Raw genomic sequence first — 21,862 nt, 5'->3', positions numbered from 1 at the left:
ACTCAATTAAAGCCCACCTACACTCCTGGTCTATAGCCAAGACATGCTGCTGCAATGCCCTCACTCGCTTTTGTCAACAGCCGTCTTACTGCACTCAATTTCCCTTGCCCTGCAGGTCCGTGACCTCCTCCTCGGACAATCCAGCCTGTTGAGTTTCTCAATTCAGGCTGAGAGTGACAAACAGATGTGCATAAACATGCATCAACTGTGTTCCAAAAAAAGCATAATGTTTTGCATTTGAGTGCACTGAATGCTGATTTATCATGGCTGAGATCTTAATGGGGTATTTGGGTGTATCATCTTAAACTGCATTATCTGTAATTATGGACCATATGCTATGCGGCTCTGGCAGTTGCGAGGACATTCCCACCTCTATGAGGAATCTTGATGGACCAGAGTCATTATGGGCCAGCGCTGAGGTTCTCTGCAGATGCACATCTATTTGGCTTGTCAGCTCACTTCTTCTGACAGCCAAATATCGATGCATTTGCATACTGCCAGGTTATTTTAAACTACGTTCATCAGTGACAAACACAAACTTGCTTAGCTGTGCCAAATGAAGCCTTCGACAGAGCTCTGGCCAAAAAAGAGACTAATGCATTTAACATTTAAGCCACAAAAAATCATAAATTAAGAAAATGACACATCTAAAGCAATCACGATGAACAGGCTTCCTCCACCCACCCTGAATGTGCACTTTAAATGAAATGGCAATGAATGGTTAAATGGAAAACCATTTTCAGTGTAGGCTCAAAACATTTTTTCCTCATTAAAAATGTAGTGGTGGAATAACAGGTGCAAGTCGACACAGCATTCTGGAATGAGGTTAAGAGCTGATTTTTAATGAGCTTCCTCTACATTGTTGGGGGGGGGGGGGGGGGATTGGCCACCGTAGGATTGGTTACTTTCAGTAGAATAGATAACAGATTCACTCCTGGTTTCTCTCTTTAACAGTATAAGGTATAGGATGTGTGGGGTGCAATCAGCCATTTACACTCAGCAACTCTAATAGTGTTTACAGATAATGAATGTGAACATATCACTTCACAAGATGTTTATTAGAGGAAAAAAAGTCAAGCAAGCAAATGTGCACTGAATTGATCCATTACATCATTTTTTTACTCCCTTGAATTATTTTTTATCATATCTCGTTTATATGTAGAGCATAATGTTGGGAAAATCTGATATATAGCTCACTTCAAAATTAATGTTGCAAAGGCAATGGTGAATATAATTGTGTCCAATGGGGATTTGTCATTTTTAACGGCTCAGTCTATTACATTCTTGCAGTATATTTGGTCTTAAATACCAAGCATGAAATAAGATTTAATTTTCCACTTGTACGGAAATAGATAAGAGACTATGACAAAAGTGGTACTGATTCTAGTCTGTAATCTTATCTAATGCAGTCACTGTTATTTTTTTTAAAAAATCTTTTAAATGTGTAGTATGTGTAGTAAAAGTATTATACTTTGGATGTCTCAGAAGTGTCATGCATAACAAATCAATCAACAAAATGAAAACTTTTATGTACTGCAGAATGACTATTTAAATGGATCTAATTTAATATGCTAAAATGAGAATCTGACATACTTCATTCCCAGATGAGACCAAATTATAATAGACCAATGTCTGAAAATCAATGTCAACCAATGTTTCAGACCAACTGTCTGAGAGGTCTTTGTGTCAAATTTCCATTTTAGGTATCATATCTTATGATATGATATCTTATGACAAAACAAGGTAATAAACCCTATCCGGTCTCAATGCACTATTCACGCATTATCACACGCCTGAAGCGCGCGCACAGAAAGCCACCTCCCAGGCAGCACGTGATCTCTCTCGCAACTTATTGGACTTGAGAAATGAGAATGGTCAAATGCACAATAGTTATGTCAAAATGCATGTCTTGGCGAATATAAACTTAACACAGTCAGTTATGACTTAAGTGACTGTAAACTGTTGGGAGAAAATTGGATGTGTGTCAATAGGATCTGTGCATTAGATCTTAAAGTGACAGCAGCCTAATATTCTGTACCTGCTGCTGTCTGTGACATTAACCAAACAACAAAAGTAAATCACTCACTGCTCTTGACTGAAGAACTTCAGTAGCTTTAATAAGAATCAGTGTATATTTAATTCATACAGTGAAGACTACGCAGTGCTTTATTTTTACATTCTGATTACTTTATTCAATTTCTGTATTATTTCTTACTTGAATGCTATTGCTGAAAAAACAATTTCACTTGTATCTTTGTTTTTTTGTATTTGTCCTTCTTATCAATAACAAAGATAAAATTAGCTATATCATTATATATGAAGAGTTTGGTTGAGTTTGGTTATATTTGAAGAGTTCCCGCCAAAATCAGTATTGTATCTGGTTGGTATTTAAAAGTAATTTATTAATTTTGCGCAAAATGCGATATCCGTCGTGTTATTCTGTCATGTTTTCTCCCTTTCTTTCCAAAACGCGACAAACGCCAGTCTCCTTTTTCTGCAGAACGCGATATATCCGCTCAACCAATCACAGTGCACCATTCCACCTACTGTAAACATTGAAGGCTTTTTTAAAAAGTCGTTTTTAATACCAATGTACTCTGCAAATGTGTTTATTTAACCGTGTGTTGGCGCCAGTTACTCTTTAATCCGTAATGACAAATCATTTATAACATTAACAAGATGATCCGTTGAATTCATTTTTGGTGCAACGGCTGAATGTATTTTTAGTAAAATGTCTGTATATAAGATAAATATTGGCAAAGTTTAGACTCTGTCATATATGTGAATTAACTTACTTTGTTGTGTATTTTCAATTTGAAAAATAACTTTTATATTGATGGATTAATTGCATTTTGAAAAAAAAGTGTCATGGATTTATTGCATTTTGGGAAAAAAAAAACATTTTTAAATAAACTTTTTAAAATCAAAATGTAGATTTGAATTTTTAATGTTTTTATAACTAAAAATATACCACTCTCTTGGTAAAGAAAACACATTTTTACTCAAATTGCGTTTGCATGGAGTTATTGCGTTTTGGAACCAAACTCTTCATTTCTTGTTATCATGAAATAAACTTACTATATAATTAAATAAGACTTTGGTCATACTTCCTACCTTTAAATAAAATAATGATTTAAATTCCATGTGGGTCATCCATTATTCCATTACTTTTCCTGTTGTTTTAGGTTTTTGGCATGGCATCGGTTCAGTAGTAGTATCAATATAATTTTGGTATCGTAACAACAGTAGTTGGTAGTTTACATACATTTTTTGTAACATTTAAGCTGTGATATAAAAGAAATAAATAAAATCAAACATCTCCATAATATCAAAATGAGCTACAAATCAAATTGTAAAATATAAAGACATTTTATTTAAATATTTGCATATATAATAATAATTTAAAAAAAAAAAACAAGGCTCAGAAGAGGGAGGACAACTCCTAAGATTTCTCAAATAAACTTCAAAGTCAGTCTCAATGATCTTGTGTGTCTAAAAAATAAAAACGATAGAATCAACCAAGAATGGAATGCAAAATGTATATGAAATATTTATGTCATGAGCTTTTCATGTTCTGCTGCTTTCATCAGTGTTCGCTTGAGTTATATCATTATTCTGCTGCGAGAACCTCAAAGGACTTCGAAAGCCAACATCAATTTGGATTATTTGCCTTTGTCACAAGCAACACTTTAAAAATGAAATAAGCCGCGTTCAGAGAGAGATTAATTTTCAGGGTCTACATCAGTTCCATCTCTGTCTCTGATAAAAGATAACAGGTGACTGTTAAAAAGGTACTGAACTGTGTCAGAGGGCCTGACGCTGTCTCTGGTGCGAATCCTTGCGATCTCAGAATAATAAACAAGTTTACAAGCACCAGCATGGGTTTACTATCACATAAAACCATTCATAAATGCATATTGATATTAATTCTAATCAGGGCTGTGCAGGTCGACATTTATCGGTCAGTCACAAGCCTGTTTAAGTGATGGTACTGCTCTACTGGTGTTTTTTTTCAGAGATGGTAATGTTTTATTCTTTCAACCTCTGTAGCACTATGTGCATCTTCTGATGTATCTTGTTCTTCAATGGGTCCTGCTTCTGTCGTATCTTAGTTAAAGTTAAAACATTCGTAATAAGGGACTTCCCATTTGTGCAATGACATGACAACCCAAACAAAACAGCTGACAGCATGTCACGAGCCAGTGCTATTCAGTGCAACTGAAGTGTGTCACCTCTAGTACAGTTCAAGAAACAACAGTAGGAACAACCTGCATTTTAATTAGATGGTTGAGCCAGAGACATTAAAAGGGCTGAGAATTTTTTTTTTTCTAAAAGCTGTTTTGGTTTTCTTTTCTCCCACCAAAACAACCGCTGCATGTGTCAGACAAGCATCGCTCCTCTGCTATTCATATGAGTGAGATGGCGTGATCAATATGCATTGATCGGAGAATACAGCAGTCTGCAGCAGGGCCTAGTTTGAATGTAAGCCACTGCTGTGTCCATCTATTTATAATCCAGGACTAATTCGCACTTAATCTTTTCATTCCCATATTTTGATAAATTCCTGGTTCTCTTAGATGTGTTTTTCCACGTAATCATTTAAGGAGTTATACACTTAATCCAGTTCTAGAAGGGTAAAAATAGCTGCCGGCCAAACACTGATGGAGATAAATCACAGTTTCTGTTGGGTGGTTTAATGTTTCATTTGGAGCAGCAAAACTCAACAGAAAATAACTGATAACCTTTTTTGTTCTCAAAAATGACACCCGCCAACTATGAATAAACATGAAGTCCTTATATCAATCATGAGTTTACCCAATTTTGATAGTTTTGTATATTCATTATAATAATTGATTTTTGACCAATAATCACAAAGGATATTTTCCCTTACAATGCTACAACAGTTTTTATGCATATTCATAAAGAAATACCATTGAAAATAGGATCAAATAACATCTGCAACCTTTGCAAGATTAATCAATACATAAATCTTCCTCTAAATACATGTGAAGTCCTAATCAATTATTAAAGTTGCCTGTTATTACATCACATCCACCAGCTGGGCAGTGAATGACACTAATGAAATCTGCAATCTTTATTCTGTAATCAAACCTGTTGTCAATTGAACAAACCACAACAGATGGCATTGTTACCAATTAGGGTATATTTAGGGTTTGACTGAAGATTTGAGCATCTTCAGAGTTTTTTCCTATGTAAAATACATCCAAAGATTTGTCTAAAGTCTTTTACAGATAAATACATTTAAAGCATTTTACTATACTTACTATAACTCAACAGTTCAACCTATACCAAGAGCATTTTATCATCTTAAATGCAACTGCTTTCAAAAGGAAGATTGATTTCTTTGGGAATGTTGAAATACTAATGGTATATAAGGAATAACAGTCCAGCATACCATTCCTAACACTTCCTAACAAATCTAAACCATCGGTTACTGACACGAGCTAAGCAGATAGAGTCATGTAATGTCATCATTCATCGTCTTAAAGACAACTCACATCTCTGAAGCGGTTCCAGTGCTTGATCTTGCGACTGTACTGGGAAATGGTGGACAGCCACTGTTCATCTTCCATGAAATTCCCCGTTTTCTCCGCTTCTTTCCCGCTTTTAACGTCCACCTGCACGGAAAACCGTACGAGCATCAGCAACGGGACGAGAAAACATCCCAGATCATTCATCCACACCATTTTGTCTGACGCCTCGATTCTTCTGCTTTAAAGGACGAGAGACTGATGCTGAGACTACAGTGAAGTGTGACCTGATTACAGGATGCGTCTTCCCTCTATAGAGAGAGAGAGAGAGAGAGAGAGAGAGAGAGATGAAGACGCGAAGAGCTGCTGCTATCAAGCTTGTCAGTGAATACACGTTCTGAATTTCATTAAATTCATTTATCGCCACATTTTAGAATCATTCAGGATGTCAGTTAGCCCATAACCACTGAGAACAGAAAATAACCATGAGACAAAACATGTCCCACACTTTACCTTCCATTAGTTTTTTTTTTTTTTTAAGTAGGCTAAAGGTAGGCTATTTCCGCTTAGAAATTAATGCAAGATTACTAGAATTTTCTTAACACAAATGTAGGATAGTAATTCATTTGATTTTCTCTTTTTTTAAATAATAATAAAAAAAAATGACATTACATGAGACAATTTAAAAATAGATAATACCATAGTCTTCTTTAAATAGTCTGTTCTGCTTATATGGGATCTAACCAAAATTCAAACAAACCAAACCAAATCTCAAACAATTTATGCACAATTTGTGGGGTGGGAGTGAGGAATGGGTGTCTTTCTGCCGGTTACAGCGATGCTCCAGTAGGCCAGTAGGTGGCGACTTTCTTTATGAGTGAATCATTACTCATTCATTCAAATGATTTGTTCAGAACACTTAGAAATGAAACAAGGCTGCATATGAAATCGCATAATTCCCTACAATGTTATAATATTTTGTGCAGGAAATTAGCTTTCCTCAAAGATCAATCCCAAGCTTCCCAATCCAATTATGGTGGCGTTCATGTGAGTTAAACTCGTAAATACGATCTTTCCGACAGCAATCTCCCATTTTTTATGTCCTTCTCTCCTTCTCGTTCACTCGGATGTACGTAATTGTTTATGCTGGACGAGTGCCCACTACTGGCAGAACACTTGAAATGTGTTAAAAATTGAATTGTGATTTTGATCTATTCTGTACATTTTGTGGATTACATGTTTTCTCGTACATTTTGGAGATGTCCCAATTCAGTTTGTTTTTCAGATTTCTGTTCTTTTATTAAGGCTCACATCACACCAGCTTTCAACTGTGCTTTAAAAATGTTTTATTTGTTTTTTTCTCCTATGACAATATTTATTATAAGGAATATCATTTAATCAATCTGCTGCTTCATTTAGCTAAATTTAACAAATGTTAATTTTTGGGAAATAAGCTTTTGTTTTTAGTGTGTTTCTATTTGTAAACATTTTCATATTTTTCATTGTTTATTTCTATCTTTTACGTCTGTCACTGTTTTATTTTATTTAGGCTATGTATGTATGTTTTATTTTTGTTTATTCAGTGTACCCCCCCTAACTGTAGTTGTAATTCTTTAAAACCATTTTTAAAAAAACAAACAAACAAACAAACAAACAAAAAACACTTACAATGTGTTTTAATGGAACGCCCTAAGCCCTTGATAACTTGGGATCCGCAATGGAGCTGATTTATCTGTTTCCACACATACAAACAACCAGTTCACAGAGTGTGTATTGTGATATTTAATACAGCTTAGGTTTGATACAGTGCATCATTATGGACCAAAAACAATGTTTTATTTAAACGAAACTTAAAGTGCTTAGATGGAAACATGCACCCTGATATTGACTCCAAAACGATGCGACATAAAAAGCACTGACTGAGAGGACAATTGACAGAGCACACATGACATCGTTTATCTGTGTGTGAATATGTCAGCGTATAGTGTAACTCAACCCTGAAAGCCCCACAGGGGGTTTCAAGTGGTCATTTTTGACCATGGCTTTGGATGTCACTAGCTGTAGTTTCATACATATATGTGACACCTGATTCATATGAAAGAACATACGCTGCAGGCAAGCAATGCAAACTTCAACAGACTTGACATACAACATGCAGTCTCTAATAAAGCAGGGATATATATATATATATTGTATACAAATTGCAATACAGTGTGTAAATTCCACAACACTTTTTTTTTTTTTTACATAAAAACAGTGTATTTCAGCGTATTTTATTTATATATGTGTTCTCTGTTCTCACATCCCTTGGGAATCAAACTGTCTTGTTGTTGCCAGCACCTTGCATTACTGTATGAGCTAGACAGGAAAGGACATAAGAGACATATTGACTCTGGATTACTCCTCCTCTCACTAAGAAAGAAACATCAGTGTTTAGAGGTGATGTTGTACCACACGGATCAGGACGGGGTGCAGCTTTTTCCCTGCTCTCAGCATATCCTTGCTCTGCAGCGCAGTGTCACTTCTGCCACTGATATGCTGCAGTGAAGTCAAATCCTACACTTACCCTGCTTCATTTCATTCTTTCATCTGCAATGAGAGTCCCAGATTTCATTACCTTGCACAGTAAGTCACACTCTTGTATGTTTCCCTTTAGTGATTTTTAGTGATACAGATATGTTTTTTCACCTTTGGTCTCATTTTGGCTTTGCTGATTCAAGGTGGCAGTTTTTTCAGAGGTAACTGGAGACATATGGACACAGACACTGACTATACACTATTTGAAGTTATAGCCTATTACAATAAAGAAAATAACACTGCAACAATGTTACAATAATGTAATTCGGAAGTTCTCTGAGGTCATTTTCACAAGAGAAACACAAGTAGTGGTGATTCAGGACTGATACCCAGCTAACAAAAATATGTTCCAAGAACGTTTTGCTAACGTTCCCATATATTTTTATTTTTTTTTAAACTTGGTTAAGTGAACAAAAAGGGAACATTCAATTCCAGACATAATGCGATTGTTACTTTTGAATGTTCTCTGAACATTCTGTAACTAGTAACATTTCAAAAAAAAAAACATTACACAAATATTCAGCTAAAATGTTTCAGAAAAAAAATAAATGAAAATAATTTTAATCATGTATGATGTAGATAGTGTTTTTGTTCAAATGTTTGGAGAACATTACATTACTAAAGACCAGATAACTTTAATGTTCTATTAATATTACTGGAGAACTTTTGTTTATAACTTTGAGAGAACCTTGCCCAAACTTTATATAAATTTGTGAACTTTCCCTGTTATCTGGGTATACAGCCATGGATGACATGTGAATATTAGAAAGTAATCTTTGGATGGAACTATTGAACTATCAGACTCCAGAGAGCTGTGTTATAATAAGATCTGATATTCTCTCTGGATTAGAGTTTTTTATTTTTTTTAAAGGCTCTGCCTTTAAAGCTTTAATACTCAATTCTGCATTGCAAGGTGTTATTTCTTCATGCTTCCTCACCAGTATAAATCTGCACTCAAAATGTCAGCAGCAGCATTCTCTTTCTCAGAAGCACACAGCATAATCTTTAAAGTGGCTCAATTAATCTTCGCTGAGAGCGTTAAACAATACCATAGCCCATTATTGCCTTCCTCTGCATGCAGCAATACTGGCAGACATGATCTTTTGCACAATTTTGCTGAAAGAAGGATTTTAGAGTTGTTTTAGGGTTAGGTTCCCCAAATAGGGGGCCAAATTGTAAATGGCATGACATTTTAATAAATTACTCAATAATGCAATAATGTCACTGAAGGAAAGCGACCTCCTCATGGTCCACAAGATTAGGGTAACCTAGTGATTCGAGCCACTTAAGTGTAACTTTACACCTAAACTTGCTGTGCAGCGTATTGGAACTGCATGAAAGAACACCATCTCAGCAAGAATTATCCAACATCAGAGTTTCTCCTGGCCCTCTGGGAGCTGGGATCCTTTTCATCCTCCCCTGCAATAAATCAAATCTTAAATGGAACAGTGTTTTGGATGAAGACACACACAGAGACACGCATTATTTAGACGCAGTGTGCATACTAAGTTAGACTCTTGACGTTAATAATCAAACATATTTCTCTCCCTCAAACCTTCATACTTCAGTATTTTGCAGTCAGACACCATATTGTGCCATGTGCAGTCACAATCAGGTCCTCTGGAGATAATAATGGTTTCAAGACTTTAAACATCAGTGACCACAGACAAAACTGTATTCTTTACTAAAGCATGGTGTTTCTATGGTTACTGACTAATCAAAGCAGTCCAGGGACTGTTCTGTTGCTCCTCCTTTCACTTTGCTGCCCGTGAAATCAGCTCAATTCATGATTTCATGAAACTCTGACCACCAACACTGAACCAACCTGCATCAGTCCGGACACCTGCAGTGCCTGGGTTCCATCCTAATAAAATGCTTTTTTAAGGTCTTGATAGGATAGTTATATATAGGTATATCTTCTCATAGCATTGATATGGATAAATGTATGCCGTGTGCTGTTGATCATACAGTAATATCCACTCAGATGTGAAATGGGCATATGACTCTGGGATGGGAATTGAGAGTTAATAATCCTATTATGAAATGTTATCAACAATATAATTGATTTTAAAGCGCATTTTTGTTTTGTATGTATTGTTGTACGCAGAACAGGGATGTTGATGAGGAAAAAGCGTGCATTTCTTTATTGATTTCTAGTAGCACAGCTCATGACTGCCTCCTGGTGTGCAACTCCAACACTGACTGTCGACTGCAGATACCAATCTATAGGCTACTACCAAATGTTTGGAGTCGGTACGTTTTTTTTTTTTAAATGAATACTTTCCTTGTAGTTTCATTCAGCAGGACACATTAAAAGTGACAGTAAAGACTTACATTGTTACAAAAACCGACTTCGAAATAAATGCTTTCCTTTTGAACTTTCTATTTATCAAATAATCTTGACAAAAATGTGTCATGGCTTCCATGAAAATAATAATAGTAAGAAATGTTTCTTGAGCAACAAATTAGCATGTTAGAATGATTTCTGAAGGATCATGTGACACTGAAGACAGTGTAATGGCTGCTGAAAATTCAGCTGTGTCATCACAGGAATAGATTACATTTTAAAATATAAACATATTTGAAATTGTAATATTTTTTGATCAAATAAATGCACCCTTGGCAAACTTAAGAGAATTCCTGAAACATTAAAAAATGATTATCTAAACAGACTTGGCTCTAAAGACTTATTATTGGAGTGTGGAAATTAAGCATAATTATATTTTAACTCTAAATTTGTTAAAAAGAAAATGTATTCTTATGGTTTATTTTCCTTTTTGGTAACTATGTTACATTACATACATATACACACAAAATCATAGAATGTTGCACTGAACTGAAGGAACGTAATATATATAAAAGCAAATCTCTAGGAAAATTAGAATTTCAGTGTCTAATTGGTCTAAGCATTAAGTTCAAGCAGTGATGTTTTTCCTTCCTATATTACATATATGCAGAGACAGTATACAGTAAGAATGGAGCTGGCAAGGCACTTAATTATGCTTTAGAACCTTCAATCTACTTTGCAAAACATACTGTTAAATGAATGATTATATATTTTCTAAAAAAAATAAATTAAAATGGAAGAAAATAGTATGACACCATTTAATAAATAATTAATTTTCCATTTGCATAAATCTCAAACATTCTTTTTTAAAAATCCAACAGGCAAAACATTGCATTAAATGCTGAACGACACTGACATAATCATTTGACTTCCTGTGGTCAGATTAACAGATTTAAACACTACTAGAAATTTCAGAGTTGGCTCAGAAAGCCCAAATATGGGTGTTGAAAAAATGCTTTAAGAAAAAACGAGGTGTAAATAAAAAACAAAAAAAAGGAAAAGCAGTAAGCTAGCAGCTTTGATTACCATTTAACAGCTGTTTACTTTCCTCTCTACCAGCAAATCATCTAATTTCTCATTCTTAATTCATTACATTTTTAAATCCTTATTTAAAACTACTTCACAGATGTTAAGATCTTCCACGACTTGTAATTTTCTGCAAATTTTGAAGGAGAGATGAGAGTGAACCCCTGTGGCACCAGGATGGGCTATCTTTGCTTCTCTTGAACTGGTGCAATGCAATGTCCCATTTTAGCAAAGAGAACAGAACATTTCTGTACATGAAAATCTTCAAATGACGTCACAACAGGACACTTCCTGAAAAACACACAAACGGTCAAAGAACATCCACAGGTAAGAATAAACAACCTAAACTTCAGAAAAAGGACTCACTTTCTGCTACTCAGTGTCCATGTAACAGAACCTGTATATCTGAAAGTTTCGAGCAACTGGGTGTTGTCATTTTCTGCGCTCTTTGGTACAAGTCTGTGTCCCCAAAGTAACGTGCCCGATACAACAAGCCTTCCTCTGCAAATAAGAGCACAGATGTCCAGGTTTTCAGAATATTAAGCAAAATCACACTTGCATTATGTGGACATTTTTACATAATATATAGACATGCATTATAAAGCAGCTTCATATGAGTCACATACTTTGTTGTTTCTCCTTCCAGCAGTTGTTTCTTAGACTTGATATATAGTCCTCCTCCACACTTTGTTCAACATTCTTGAGATTCATCCCTGTATATTCTTCTGAGAAGTGATCGCCAACATAGTAAGGCACCTTCAGAGTAGCAGTGTGTCGCCTGTTTGTGTGGCCCATGGATCTAAAGCAGGTGGAATGTACGATAACGTCAGAGATATTTATCACCCACAAGACAACCATCATTCTTCAAAACAACAAAATGAACATGTTTTTGCTTTCACTTTTAACATTTTTTGTAACATTGAGGTTTAAAGAATGAAAACAAACAATATATGGTAACTTAGCGTGACATCTAGCTCAAAATGCACAATGAGCTTCATATAACTTTTAAAGTGCTATTATGCCATTCCTAATTTTGTTTTGGAGGTCTCCTAGAATATGTTTACATGCATCCAAGGTCAAAAAACACAAATTTTCTCATAACATAGATGCACACCACCTAATTTTTCAAAGAGTCTAATAAAGGTTCTCTTTAAATCCCTCCTTTCTGCAAGCCTTCTTTGCTCCGATTGGTTAGATGGCGCAGTCTGTTGCGATTGGTCTACCGCTTTTTGGGGCAGTCGTGGCCTAATGGGTAGAGAGTCGGACTTGTAACCCAAAGGTCATGGGTTCGAGTCTCAGGTCCGGCAGGGATTGTGATTGCTCTCCCCACCCTCAATACCACGACTGAGGTGAGACCCTTGAGCAAGGCACTGTACCCCCAACTGCTCCCCGGGTGCCGCAGCAATGGCTGCCCACTGCTCCGGGTGTGTGTTCACAGTGTGTGTGTTCACTGCTGTGTGTGTGCACTTGGATGGGTTAAATGCAGAGCACAAATTCCAAGTATGGGTCACCATACTTGGCCACATGTCACTTCACTTTCACACTTTCACTTTCAGCACGTCGGAAACAAAGCACCTATTACCATAATTTCGGTTCCGGAGGCTTCCTCAGCACATGATACACAGTGATACAAACAATGTCGTCATTTTTTCTATATCAATTGCAATGCAGCGTGAATCCTCATCCTTTTGAAGTGCATGAAAAATGGATTTGCAGTGCTGAAAATAGCGTCTTCTCGGCATGACAACATGAACCAAACTCATCCAGACCTCAGCAACAACTACAGTGTTTGAGGGCAAGTCAAAGTAGATGTTGTTCATGGGCAGCCAATGAAAAGCATAGCCTGGCATTATGCAAATTTGTTACACTGTTACCCGGTTAGGAGTGTGGTTTAGGGGGTGACGCTAGAGACTGCGGCCTTTAGTGTCCTTGTTAGCGTCTGCCTCCCATGCCGGAGACACTGGTTCAAATTCTGCTCGGAGCGGGGCAAGTAATAAATGTCGCTAGACGACATCATACTGGTGAGTCCACTGATTTGTGTTATTTAAATATAGATCAGTGGGTAAGTCACGGAATCTAGATAATGTTTGTCCAAGAAGTTGCTAAATTTGTCACTAGGCTTTTGAAAAAAAATGTTTCAAAAGGGGCAGGGAAGTCACTAAATAAAGTTGGCAGCACTGGTTTAGAGTCCTTGTCCCATTGCATGTGGTTCAAATCCCACTCAGAGCAGGTCAAGTAGGACCGGTTACGTTTGGTGCCGTGACCCGGATGGGAGTGAGGTTTAGGGGGTGAAGCTTGAAACTGCAACCTTAAGTGTCCTTGTTAGAATCTGCCTCCCATGCCAGAGACGCTGGTTTGAATCCTGCTCGGAGCGGGGCAAGTAGGAACAGTTACATTTGGTGCCCTGACCCAGATGGGAGTGAGGTTTAGGGGGGTAAATGTAATGGAGGCAAGATAGTAAAAGCTGTGCGAGTAACCATCACTCCCCTGATCTCAAGAGGCTCACTAGTGACTATAAGCTAGATACTATGGTCTTTAGCAGTGTTGCCAATTGTTTTCAGTTGAAAGTAGCTATAACTGGTCAATAAATGTCGCTAGACAATATCATACTGGCGAGTCCACCGATCTGTGTTAATTTAAATGTAGATCAGTGGGCAAGTCATGGAATCTAGATGTTTGTCCAAGAAGTTGCTAAATTTGTCAGAAGGCTAAATTGGCAGCACTGGTTTTAAGTGTCCTTGTCCCATCCCATGTGGTTCGAATCCCACTAAGAGCAGGTCAAGTAGGACTGGTTACGTTTGGTGCCGTGACCCGGATGGGAGTGAGGTTTAGGGGTGAAGCTTGAAACTGCAACCTTTAGTGTCCTTGTTAACATCTGCCTCCCATGCCGGAGACGCTGATTTGAATCCTGCTCAAAGCGGGTCAAGTAGGACCAGCTAAATTTGGTGCCCTGACCCAGATGGGAGTGAAGTTTAGGGGGGTAAGTGTAATGGAGGCAAGCTAGTAAAAAGCTGTGTGAGTAAACCTCACTCCCTTGATCTCAAGAGGCTCACTAGCGACTGACGCTAGAGACTGTGGTCTTCAATGTCCTTGTTAGCAACTGCCTCCCATCCCATGCAGTTTGAATCCGGCTCAGAGCGGGTCGAGTAGGACTGGTTACATTTGGTGCCGTGACCCAGATGGAAGTGAGATTTAAGGGGTGACGCCAGAGACTGCGGCCTTTAGTGTCCTTGTTAGCGTCTGCCTCCCATGCCGGAGACGCCAGTTCATATCCTGCTCAGAGTGGGTCAAGTAGGACCGGTTACATTTGGTGCACCTGACCCAGATGGGAGTGAGGTTTAGGGGGTTAATGTAATGGAGGCAAGCTAGTAAAAGCTGTGTGAATAAACCTCACTCCCCTGATCTCAAGAGGCGTGCTAGCAACTGAAGCTAGAAACTGTGGTCATCAGCGTCCTTGTTAGCGCCCGCCTCCCATCCCATGCTCAAAGCGGGTCGAGTAGGACCGTGACGCTAGAGACTGCGGCCTTTAGTGTCCTTGTTGGCGTCTGCCTCGCATGCCAGAGACGCCGGTTCGAATCCTGCTCGGAGCGAGTCAGGTAGGACCAGTTACCTTTGGTGCCCTGACCCGAATGGGAGTGAGGTTTAGGGGGGGTGAGTGTAACAGATGAAAGCTATTAAGAGCTATGCGAGTAAACCTCACTCCCCTGGCCTCGAGGCATCGCTAGAGACTGCGGCCCATGCTGGGTAGAATCCCGCTCGGAGCAGGTCAAGTAGCACCAGTTTAATTTGTAACAGGAAGTGAGACTGGAATTGCTGACGACTCGTTTCAGCAGTTCAGAATCGATTCTTTCTTTATACGAGAAAATAATTTTTTGATGTGCACTTTAGGCTTCAAAACTTTGCAGACCTTTTACATTCACAAACCGCTATATTACACACTGCATAAAAAGTAATATATTCGAAAAAAGCATATTAGTGGCATTTTAAGCAAGAATGGTCACACATCAGCTAAAATAGTATATTATAATAATAATAATAATAATAATAATATACCAAGTACACCAGATCATATATTTAAGTTAATGCACATTTTGGTCAATGCTTGGTCTTACGGTCTGTGGCTGAGGCTGTATGGAGGACTGGAAACCATCATCTGGCTGAGAGCTGATACTATGATCAGAATGAGTATGGGCATCAGCTGTACAAACAAGGCAAGGCCACCCTGGAGAAAAAAAATTCATTTATTAAAATAAAACAGCTACATCATGACACAATGAAAAAGCTGCTGTTATATTCCAGCAATCTGAATAATCCTTCAGTTAGTTATCAGGCTCTTACTTCTCTCTGTTGTTCTCGTCGTTCGGGTCGCTGCTGATGGCCAAACCTCATCCTGCCATTGCTGTACACATGCACATTACCTAGAAACATAAACAGAAATGGCACAATGACACATTTGTGGATTTTGAATGTATTTGACCACAACCACCTACATGTATTTCTTAAACCACATTTCAAGGTCACATGACTCACTGGTTGGAAATCCACCTCCAAAGAACATATTGAAAAGGTCCTCAGGGGAAATATCAGCCTCAAAATTTCTATGATGTGTCCTGTGCCTGTGAGTTGGGTGGGCTTTTTCTTCACCATAGACATCATACTGCCGTCTTTTTTCAGGGTTACTGAGGACCGCGTAAGCATTACCTATAGCTGTTGAAGACCAGGAAACAGAACAAATTAGAAGACCACATGCAAACTTACTCCACACTGAGAAGAATCGCTGAATGCATGAGTTTAAGTCATGTATTATACCTTTAAATGCTTCAGTGGCACCGGGAGCATGGTTTTTATCTGGATGAAACTTTAGAGCCAACTTTCGGTAGGCTTTTTTCAGATCCTCCTCAGAGGCTTCTTTAGTGACTCCAAGAATCTCATAATAGTCCTTACACCTCTTAATTCTGCATCAAGACAGATCGCAGTATAATAGGAAGAACATAGTTAGGTGATGAAACCACTATGCACACATACAAACCAGAATCTTCATCACAGAAATAATGACCTCAGCCTAGCCTTTTAAGCAAGTAGTCTGAAATAAATAACAGACCTTTTGACAGCATCCAGCTGTTCTGATGTGTATGGTTTGGCAGATTCTGTGGCACCATGTCCAGAGGAGTGATCTCCACAGCTGTGGCTTCTGTTTCGTAAACCATCATGTTCTCCGTTGTTTTCTTCATTTGCAGAAGGTCCTCCATTCTGAGCAATAGACTCTAGCAAAGCTGAGACAAGAGCACTTGCATTTTAATAAGAAGCACTTCTATCTATCTACCTACCTAGAAATTAAAATAATTAAGATTAACATTTCGATTTACCTCATATTATGCAAGATTACATTACCAATATATGTAAATAGTATATTGACATCCAATAGAAGTGATATATATAACCAAGAGCAATAAATATATGATTCGTTTTTATATAACAATATATAGTTTGATCATTTAAAGGCAGAAAATTCTGTTATTTCACAGCTATAAGAGATCGAGAACCCAGGGCCTTAATTACCGTCTAACTAAGTTACAGGCTTCGGGTTTTCCGGTGGCCCTTTAACAGACCTCATACGATCTCCATTATACACTTATTTACATTACACGCACATCTCGCCTTGTCGGTGGGAAACAGTCTCTGTGCCTTCTCGAGGAACCGCCTGGCTTTGTCTGGCTCATTATCTCGCAGCGATGCGATCGCTATTTCGATGCAACGTTCCGCTTCGTCCTTGTTTGATTCCATTGCGACGGCGGAACTGATGACTGATCTCTTTCCTGGCCCAACACAGACGCAGATTGATGACGTTTGCAACAAACGTCAAGAGTTTTTCAGTAGTGGATAGCGGATAGCTCTGGTGGATAGAACGCCCACTCTGTAAAATGCCAATAGATGCCAAAGTACGGTAATATATATTATAATATATATACATTGGCATATATATATATATATATATATATATATATATAGCAGAAGTTTTCATTAAGTTTTTATTTTTATTAAAGTGAATATATATATATATATATATATATATATATATATATATATATATATATATATATATATATATATATATATATATATATATATATATATTCACTTTAATAAAAAAGAAACTTAATGAAAACTTCTGCTATAAAAGACTCACTTCTAAAATATTTTATTTATTTGAATAATAATAATAATAATAATAATAATAAATGTTGCAGATTCCTGAAGAAATACATTTAATCTACTTTCCTCTTCTTATCAATGTTTTACATTTTATTTGATTTATTCATTTATTGTTTTTATTTAATATATTTTTAAATCAGGTTAATATATAATTCTTTATTTTATTTTTTACTTCATTCATTCTTTTGCTTTTTTCTGCTTATCTATGGGTGTTTGTTCACCTGAAGGTGTTTATACAATATAATTTCTGTTCCTTTAATAACAGAGATGATGATGGTGATAATAATAATAATAATAATTATTATTATTAGCATTTACAAAGCCTACAATGATAAGTTTTACAATGCAAAATAAAGCTTTTCTTGATCTTTTCATTCTTTAATTATTTTTCTTTGATTTTTGTTTGTTTTTTAAATGTACCTTTGTTTTTATTTATGTATGTTGTCACAACGGAAATCTGCAATTAAACAGAATATAGTAGATAATAAATAAATACATACATACATGAATAAATAAATGAAAAATAATGAAACAGCAAAAAAAAAAAAAAAAAAAAAAATGTTAAAAACAAAAGTAGTACTTCCGGAAACCGTCTGAATGCAGAGTGGGCGCACTAGTAAAGAGAGTAACGTCATTAGAGCGCCGTATTAAATTGGCACATGGAAAAAAGGTAGACGGAACAATATTTGTTTTACCGGTCTGTTGACAGTTTACACGTGTATGTTGTGAGCCAGAATATATTTTGACTAGACACTGGAGCAATGAACATCATAGTGTATTTGAGCATGTGACCTCACGGGCTTACGGAGTATACAAATCTGCACCAATGTCGCGTGCATATGAAACAATGCGCTTACATTTAACCTGGCCTTTGTTGAAACAAATCGTCACTGTTCCAAAAATATGTTTCAGTTATTCAATAACCAGTCGCTGTGCTGTCAATACTGGCTGTAAGCCTGTTAAGCGAAGAAATGAAAGGAAACCCAAACTACCTGCTGACTGGCATACTCTTTCCTGGGAAGAAAGACTGGCTGACACTGTGACTCCTTTATGGAGAATGAGTTATGAGGAGCAGCTCCAATGGAAACAAGAGCAGCAACACAAGATCTTGCTTGAGATGACAAAGCAACTAGCTCAGGATTCAATGCACCCTTTTTCAAATGACCTAAGATTCCCACTCCTTCCTATAGTAGCCTCACCAGTGAGTGATGGATACCGCAATAAATCAACCTTCTCTGTCAACAAAGGTGTAGACGGGAATCCAAAAACCGTTGGATTTTATATCGGAAATGGAAAAGCGGGTAACATAGTCTGTGTCCATGGTGACCATCTCTTGAACATGCCTTCAAAGCACAGCATGGTTGCAAGGTACTATGAAGATTTTATACGCCTCTCACCACTCAGACCATGCATTTTGTTTCATGATGGTGGTCACTGGAGAGAAATCACGATAAGAACAAATTCGGCCGGTCACACCATGGCCATAGTGTACTTCCATCCTCAAAACCTAAGGCCTGAGGAGATTGGCATCCATAAAGCTGCTCTGGTGGAGTACTTCACACAAGGTCCTGGAGCAGTTTGTCAGCTGGATTCTCTTTATTTCCAGGAGAGCACAATGACACGCTGCAGTAATGAACAATCCCCCTATCAGCTTCTGTACGGACAGCCCCATATCTTTGAGGAGGTGCTTGGCTTCAAGTTCCGCATTTCAGCTGATTCTTTCTTCCAGGTGAATCGGGGAGCAGCGGAGGCTTTGTACAAAACTGTTGCGGAGCTGAATCGGGCTTGTGTTGGGGGCACCCTGCTGGATGTCTGCTGTGGTACTGGAGCCATTGGCATTTCATTATCCCCACAGATGGAGAGAGTCATTGGCATAGAGCTCATTGAGCAGGCGGTCAAGGATGCCAAGTGTAATGCTGCACTAAACAGAGTTCATAACTGTGAATTTCTCTCAGGCAAAGCAGAAGTTGTTCTACCAGATATCATGCCCACTTTGAATTGTGATGGTGGGTTGACAGCTGTTGTGAATCCGTCCAGGGCTGGCCTACATTATCGAGTTGTCCGAGCTTTGAGGAATCACCCAGCCATAAGAAGGCTTGTCTATATATCATGCAAACCTGATGGGGAGGCGATGAGGAACTTTAGAGAGCTTTGCTGTGGTTCAGGTTTTAAGAGGAAAATCACTGGTGAAGCCTTCAAACCAACTGTGGCTGTCCCTGTGGACCTGTTTCCACACACTCCTCACTGTGAACTAGTGCTGGTTTTTGAGCGATAGTGGTTGTTTTTGAAAAAGTGGCTGTTTTGGAAATCATTCCAGTGAATGTCTATTATCTATGCCATTAAATGTCTATGCAAAATTTTCATTGCAGGTACTCTTAATAATTACAATTGATATATATTTATATTTGTGACGAGAACACAACAAGCTTACTAAAACTTTAAATTTAAAATGAAAATGGAAAAAATAAAAACTAAATCAATATATATATATATATATATATATATATTATATATATAACCACTAAGATTTTTAATTTGTTTTTAAAAGAAGTTTCGTCTGCTCACCAAGGCTACATTTATTTAATTAAAAATACAGTAAAAAAGAGTAATATTGTGAAATATTATTACAATTTAAAATAACTGTGTACTATTTAATATTTAAATATATTTGACGAAGTAATTTATTCCTGTGATGCAAAGCTGAATTTTCAGCATTGTTACTCGAGTCTTCAGTGTCACATGATCCTTCAGAAATCATTCTAATATGATGATTTGCTGCTCAAGAAACATTTATGATTATTATCAATGTTGAAAACAGTTGTGTACTTTTTTTTCAGGATTGCTTGAATAGAAAGTACAAAAGAACAGCATTTATCTGAAATACAAAGCTTCTGTAGCATTATACACTACCGTTCAAAAGTTTGGGGTCAGTAAGAATTTTTATTTTTATTTTTTTGAAAGAAATGAATACTTTTATTTAGCAAGGATGCATTAACTCAATCAAAAGTGGCAGTAAAGACATTTATAATGTTACAAAAGATTAGATTTCAGATAAACACTGTTCTTTTGAACTTAATATTCATCAAATAATCCTGAAAAAAAAATATTGTACACAAATATTTTGTACAATTGTACACATTAAATGTTTCTTGAGCAGCAGATCAGCCTATTAGAATGATTTCTGAAGGATCATGTGACACTGAAGACTGGAGTAATGATGCTGAAAATTCAGCTTTGCATCACAGGAATAAATTACTTTGTGAAATATATTCAAATAGAAAACAGTTATTTTAAATTGTAATAATATTTCACAATATTACTGTTTTTACTGTATTTTTAATTAAATAAATGTAGCCTTGGTGAGCAGACAAAACTTCTTTTAAAAACATTAAAAATCTTAGTGGTTCATAACTTTTGGACTGTACCGTATATATATATATATATATATATATATATATATATATATATATATATATATATATATATATATATATATATGTTAAGCCCAAAATTATTCATACCCTTGGTAAATATTTTTTTTTAGTTTATTAGTTTATTTATCCCCTTAGGGAAAGTAAGGTTTCAGCGAGCTCACACAGACATAATAGGAGTCACAATTGGCATACAAAATATCAATACATAATTCAATAAACCAATTTAATTAATAGTATTTGTCCAGACCAGCTGGTTAATCAATTGATATCAGAAGAAATAAAATTTAACATTTTAATTGCTTGGGGAAAAAATAAAATTTGGACCTGTTTTTCACCGAGCGACACAGTACAGTCGACCGGATGGCAACAATCCAAAGGCACAGGATATAGGATGTCTCTTATCTTTCACAATATTGTTAGCTTCATTCAACACTCTATCTTTGTATATACTCCGCAAAGAAATCCCTAACAATTTACTTGCCAAAATCATCTCTTTCCTTAGTAATTTCTTCTGTGCCTCTGAAGCATTGCATGCAGCAAATTAAACCAAATGTTATAACACTCTCAATAAAAGCACCATAAAAAATCTGTAACATTCTATTATGGACATTGAACAAGAGTAATTTCTTTAAGCTTTTTACTTAAATGCTCAGTCCACACATCCCATTTAAGCTTATTATCCAATACCAAACCCAAGATATTTATAGTTTGTAACTAATTGTATTGGCTCCCCATTAATTGATGTAGGGTGAAATGTATTTTTCTCTCTAAAA

The 21,862-nt window shown here is 36.7% G+C and overlaps 3 protein-coding genes across 3 annotated transcripts in view; 1 reads left to right on the top strand and 2 right to left on the bottom strand.

The window, feature by feature from the left end:
• spock2 (SPARC (osteonectin), cwcv and kazal like domains proteoglycan 2) overlaps positions 1–5,708 on the bottom strand; it is a 45,989-nt gene extending 40,281 nt beyond the window's left edge. Inside the window, exon 1 of the mRNA XM_067386596.1 lies at positions 5,520–5,708. Coding sequence (XP_067242697.1) covers positions 5,520–5,708 — 189 coding nt within the window. The remainder of the gene's footprint in view (positions 1–5,519) is intronic.
• Positions 5,709–10,812: 5,104 nt separating this feature from the next.
• dnajb12a (DnaJ heat shock protein family (Hsp40) member B12a) lies at positions 10,813–17,257 on the bottom strand. Its single transcript, XM_067385313.1, has 9 exons — positions 17,094–17,257; positions 16,544–16,715; positions 16,252–16,397; positions 15,973–16,149; positions 15,781–15,860; positions 15,555–15,664; positions 12,069–12,241; positions 11,809–11,943; positions 10,813–11,733 (listed from the first exon to the last, which is right to left on the bottom strand). The coding sequence occupies exons 1-8, from the start codon at positions 17,224–17,226 to the stop codon at positions 11,819–11,821; spliced, it is 1,116 nt and encodes a 371-aa protein (XP_067241414.1). The 5' UTR covers positions 17,227–17,257; the 3' UTR covers positions 10,813–11,733; positions 11,809–11,818.
• A 1,083-nt stretch (positions 17,258–18,340) lies between these two features.
• trmt2b (tRNA methyltransferase 2 homolog B) lies at positions 18,341–20,104 on the top strand. The gene has a single exon (XM_067385312.1). It carries the CDS (start codon positions 18,482–18,484, stop codon positions 19,928–19,930), a length of 1,449 nt encoding a protein of 482 aa, XP_067241413.1. The 5' UTR covers positions 18,341–18,481; the 3' UTR covers positions 19,931–20,104.
• The last annotated feature ends 1,758 nt before the right edge of the window (positions 20,105–21,862 follow it).

The sequence above is a fragment of the Chanodichthys erythropterus genome, chromosome 5, assembly GCF_024489055.1.
Source record: "Chanodichthys erythropterus isolate Z2021 chromosome 5, ASM2448905v1, whole genome shotgun sequence".
Taxonomy (NCBI): Eukaryota; Metazoa; Chordata; class Actinopteri; order Cypriniformes; family Xenocyprididae; genus Chanodichthys; species Chanodichthys erythropterus.
This window is presented reverse-complemented; position numbering and strand designations above follow the sequence as displayed.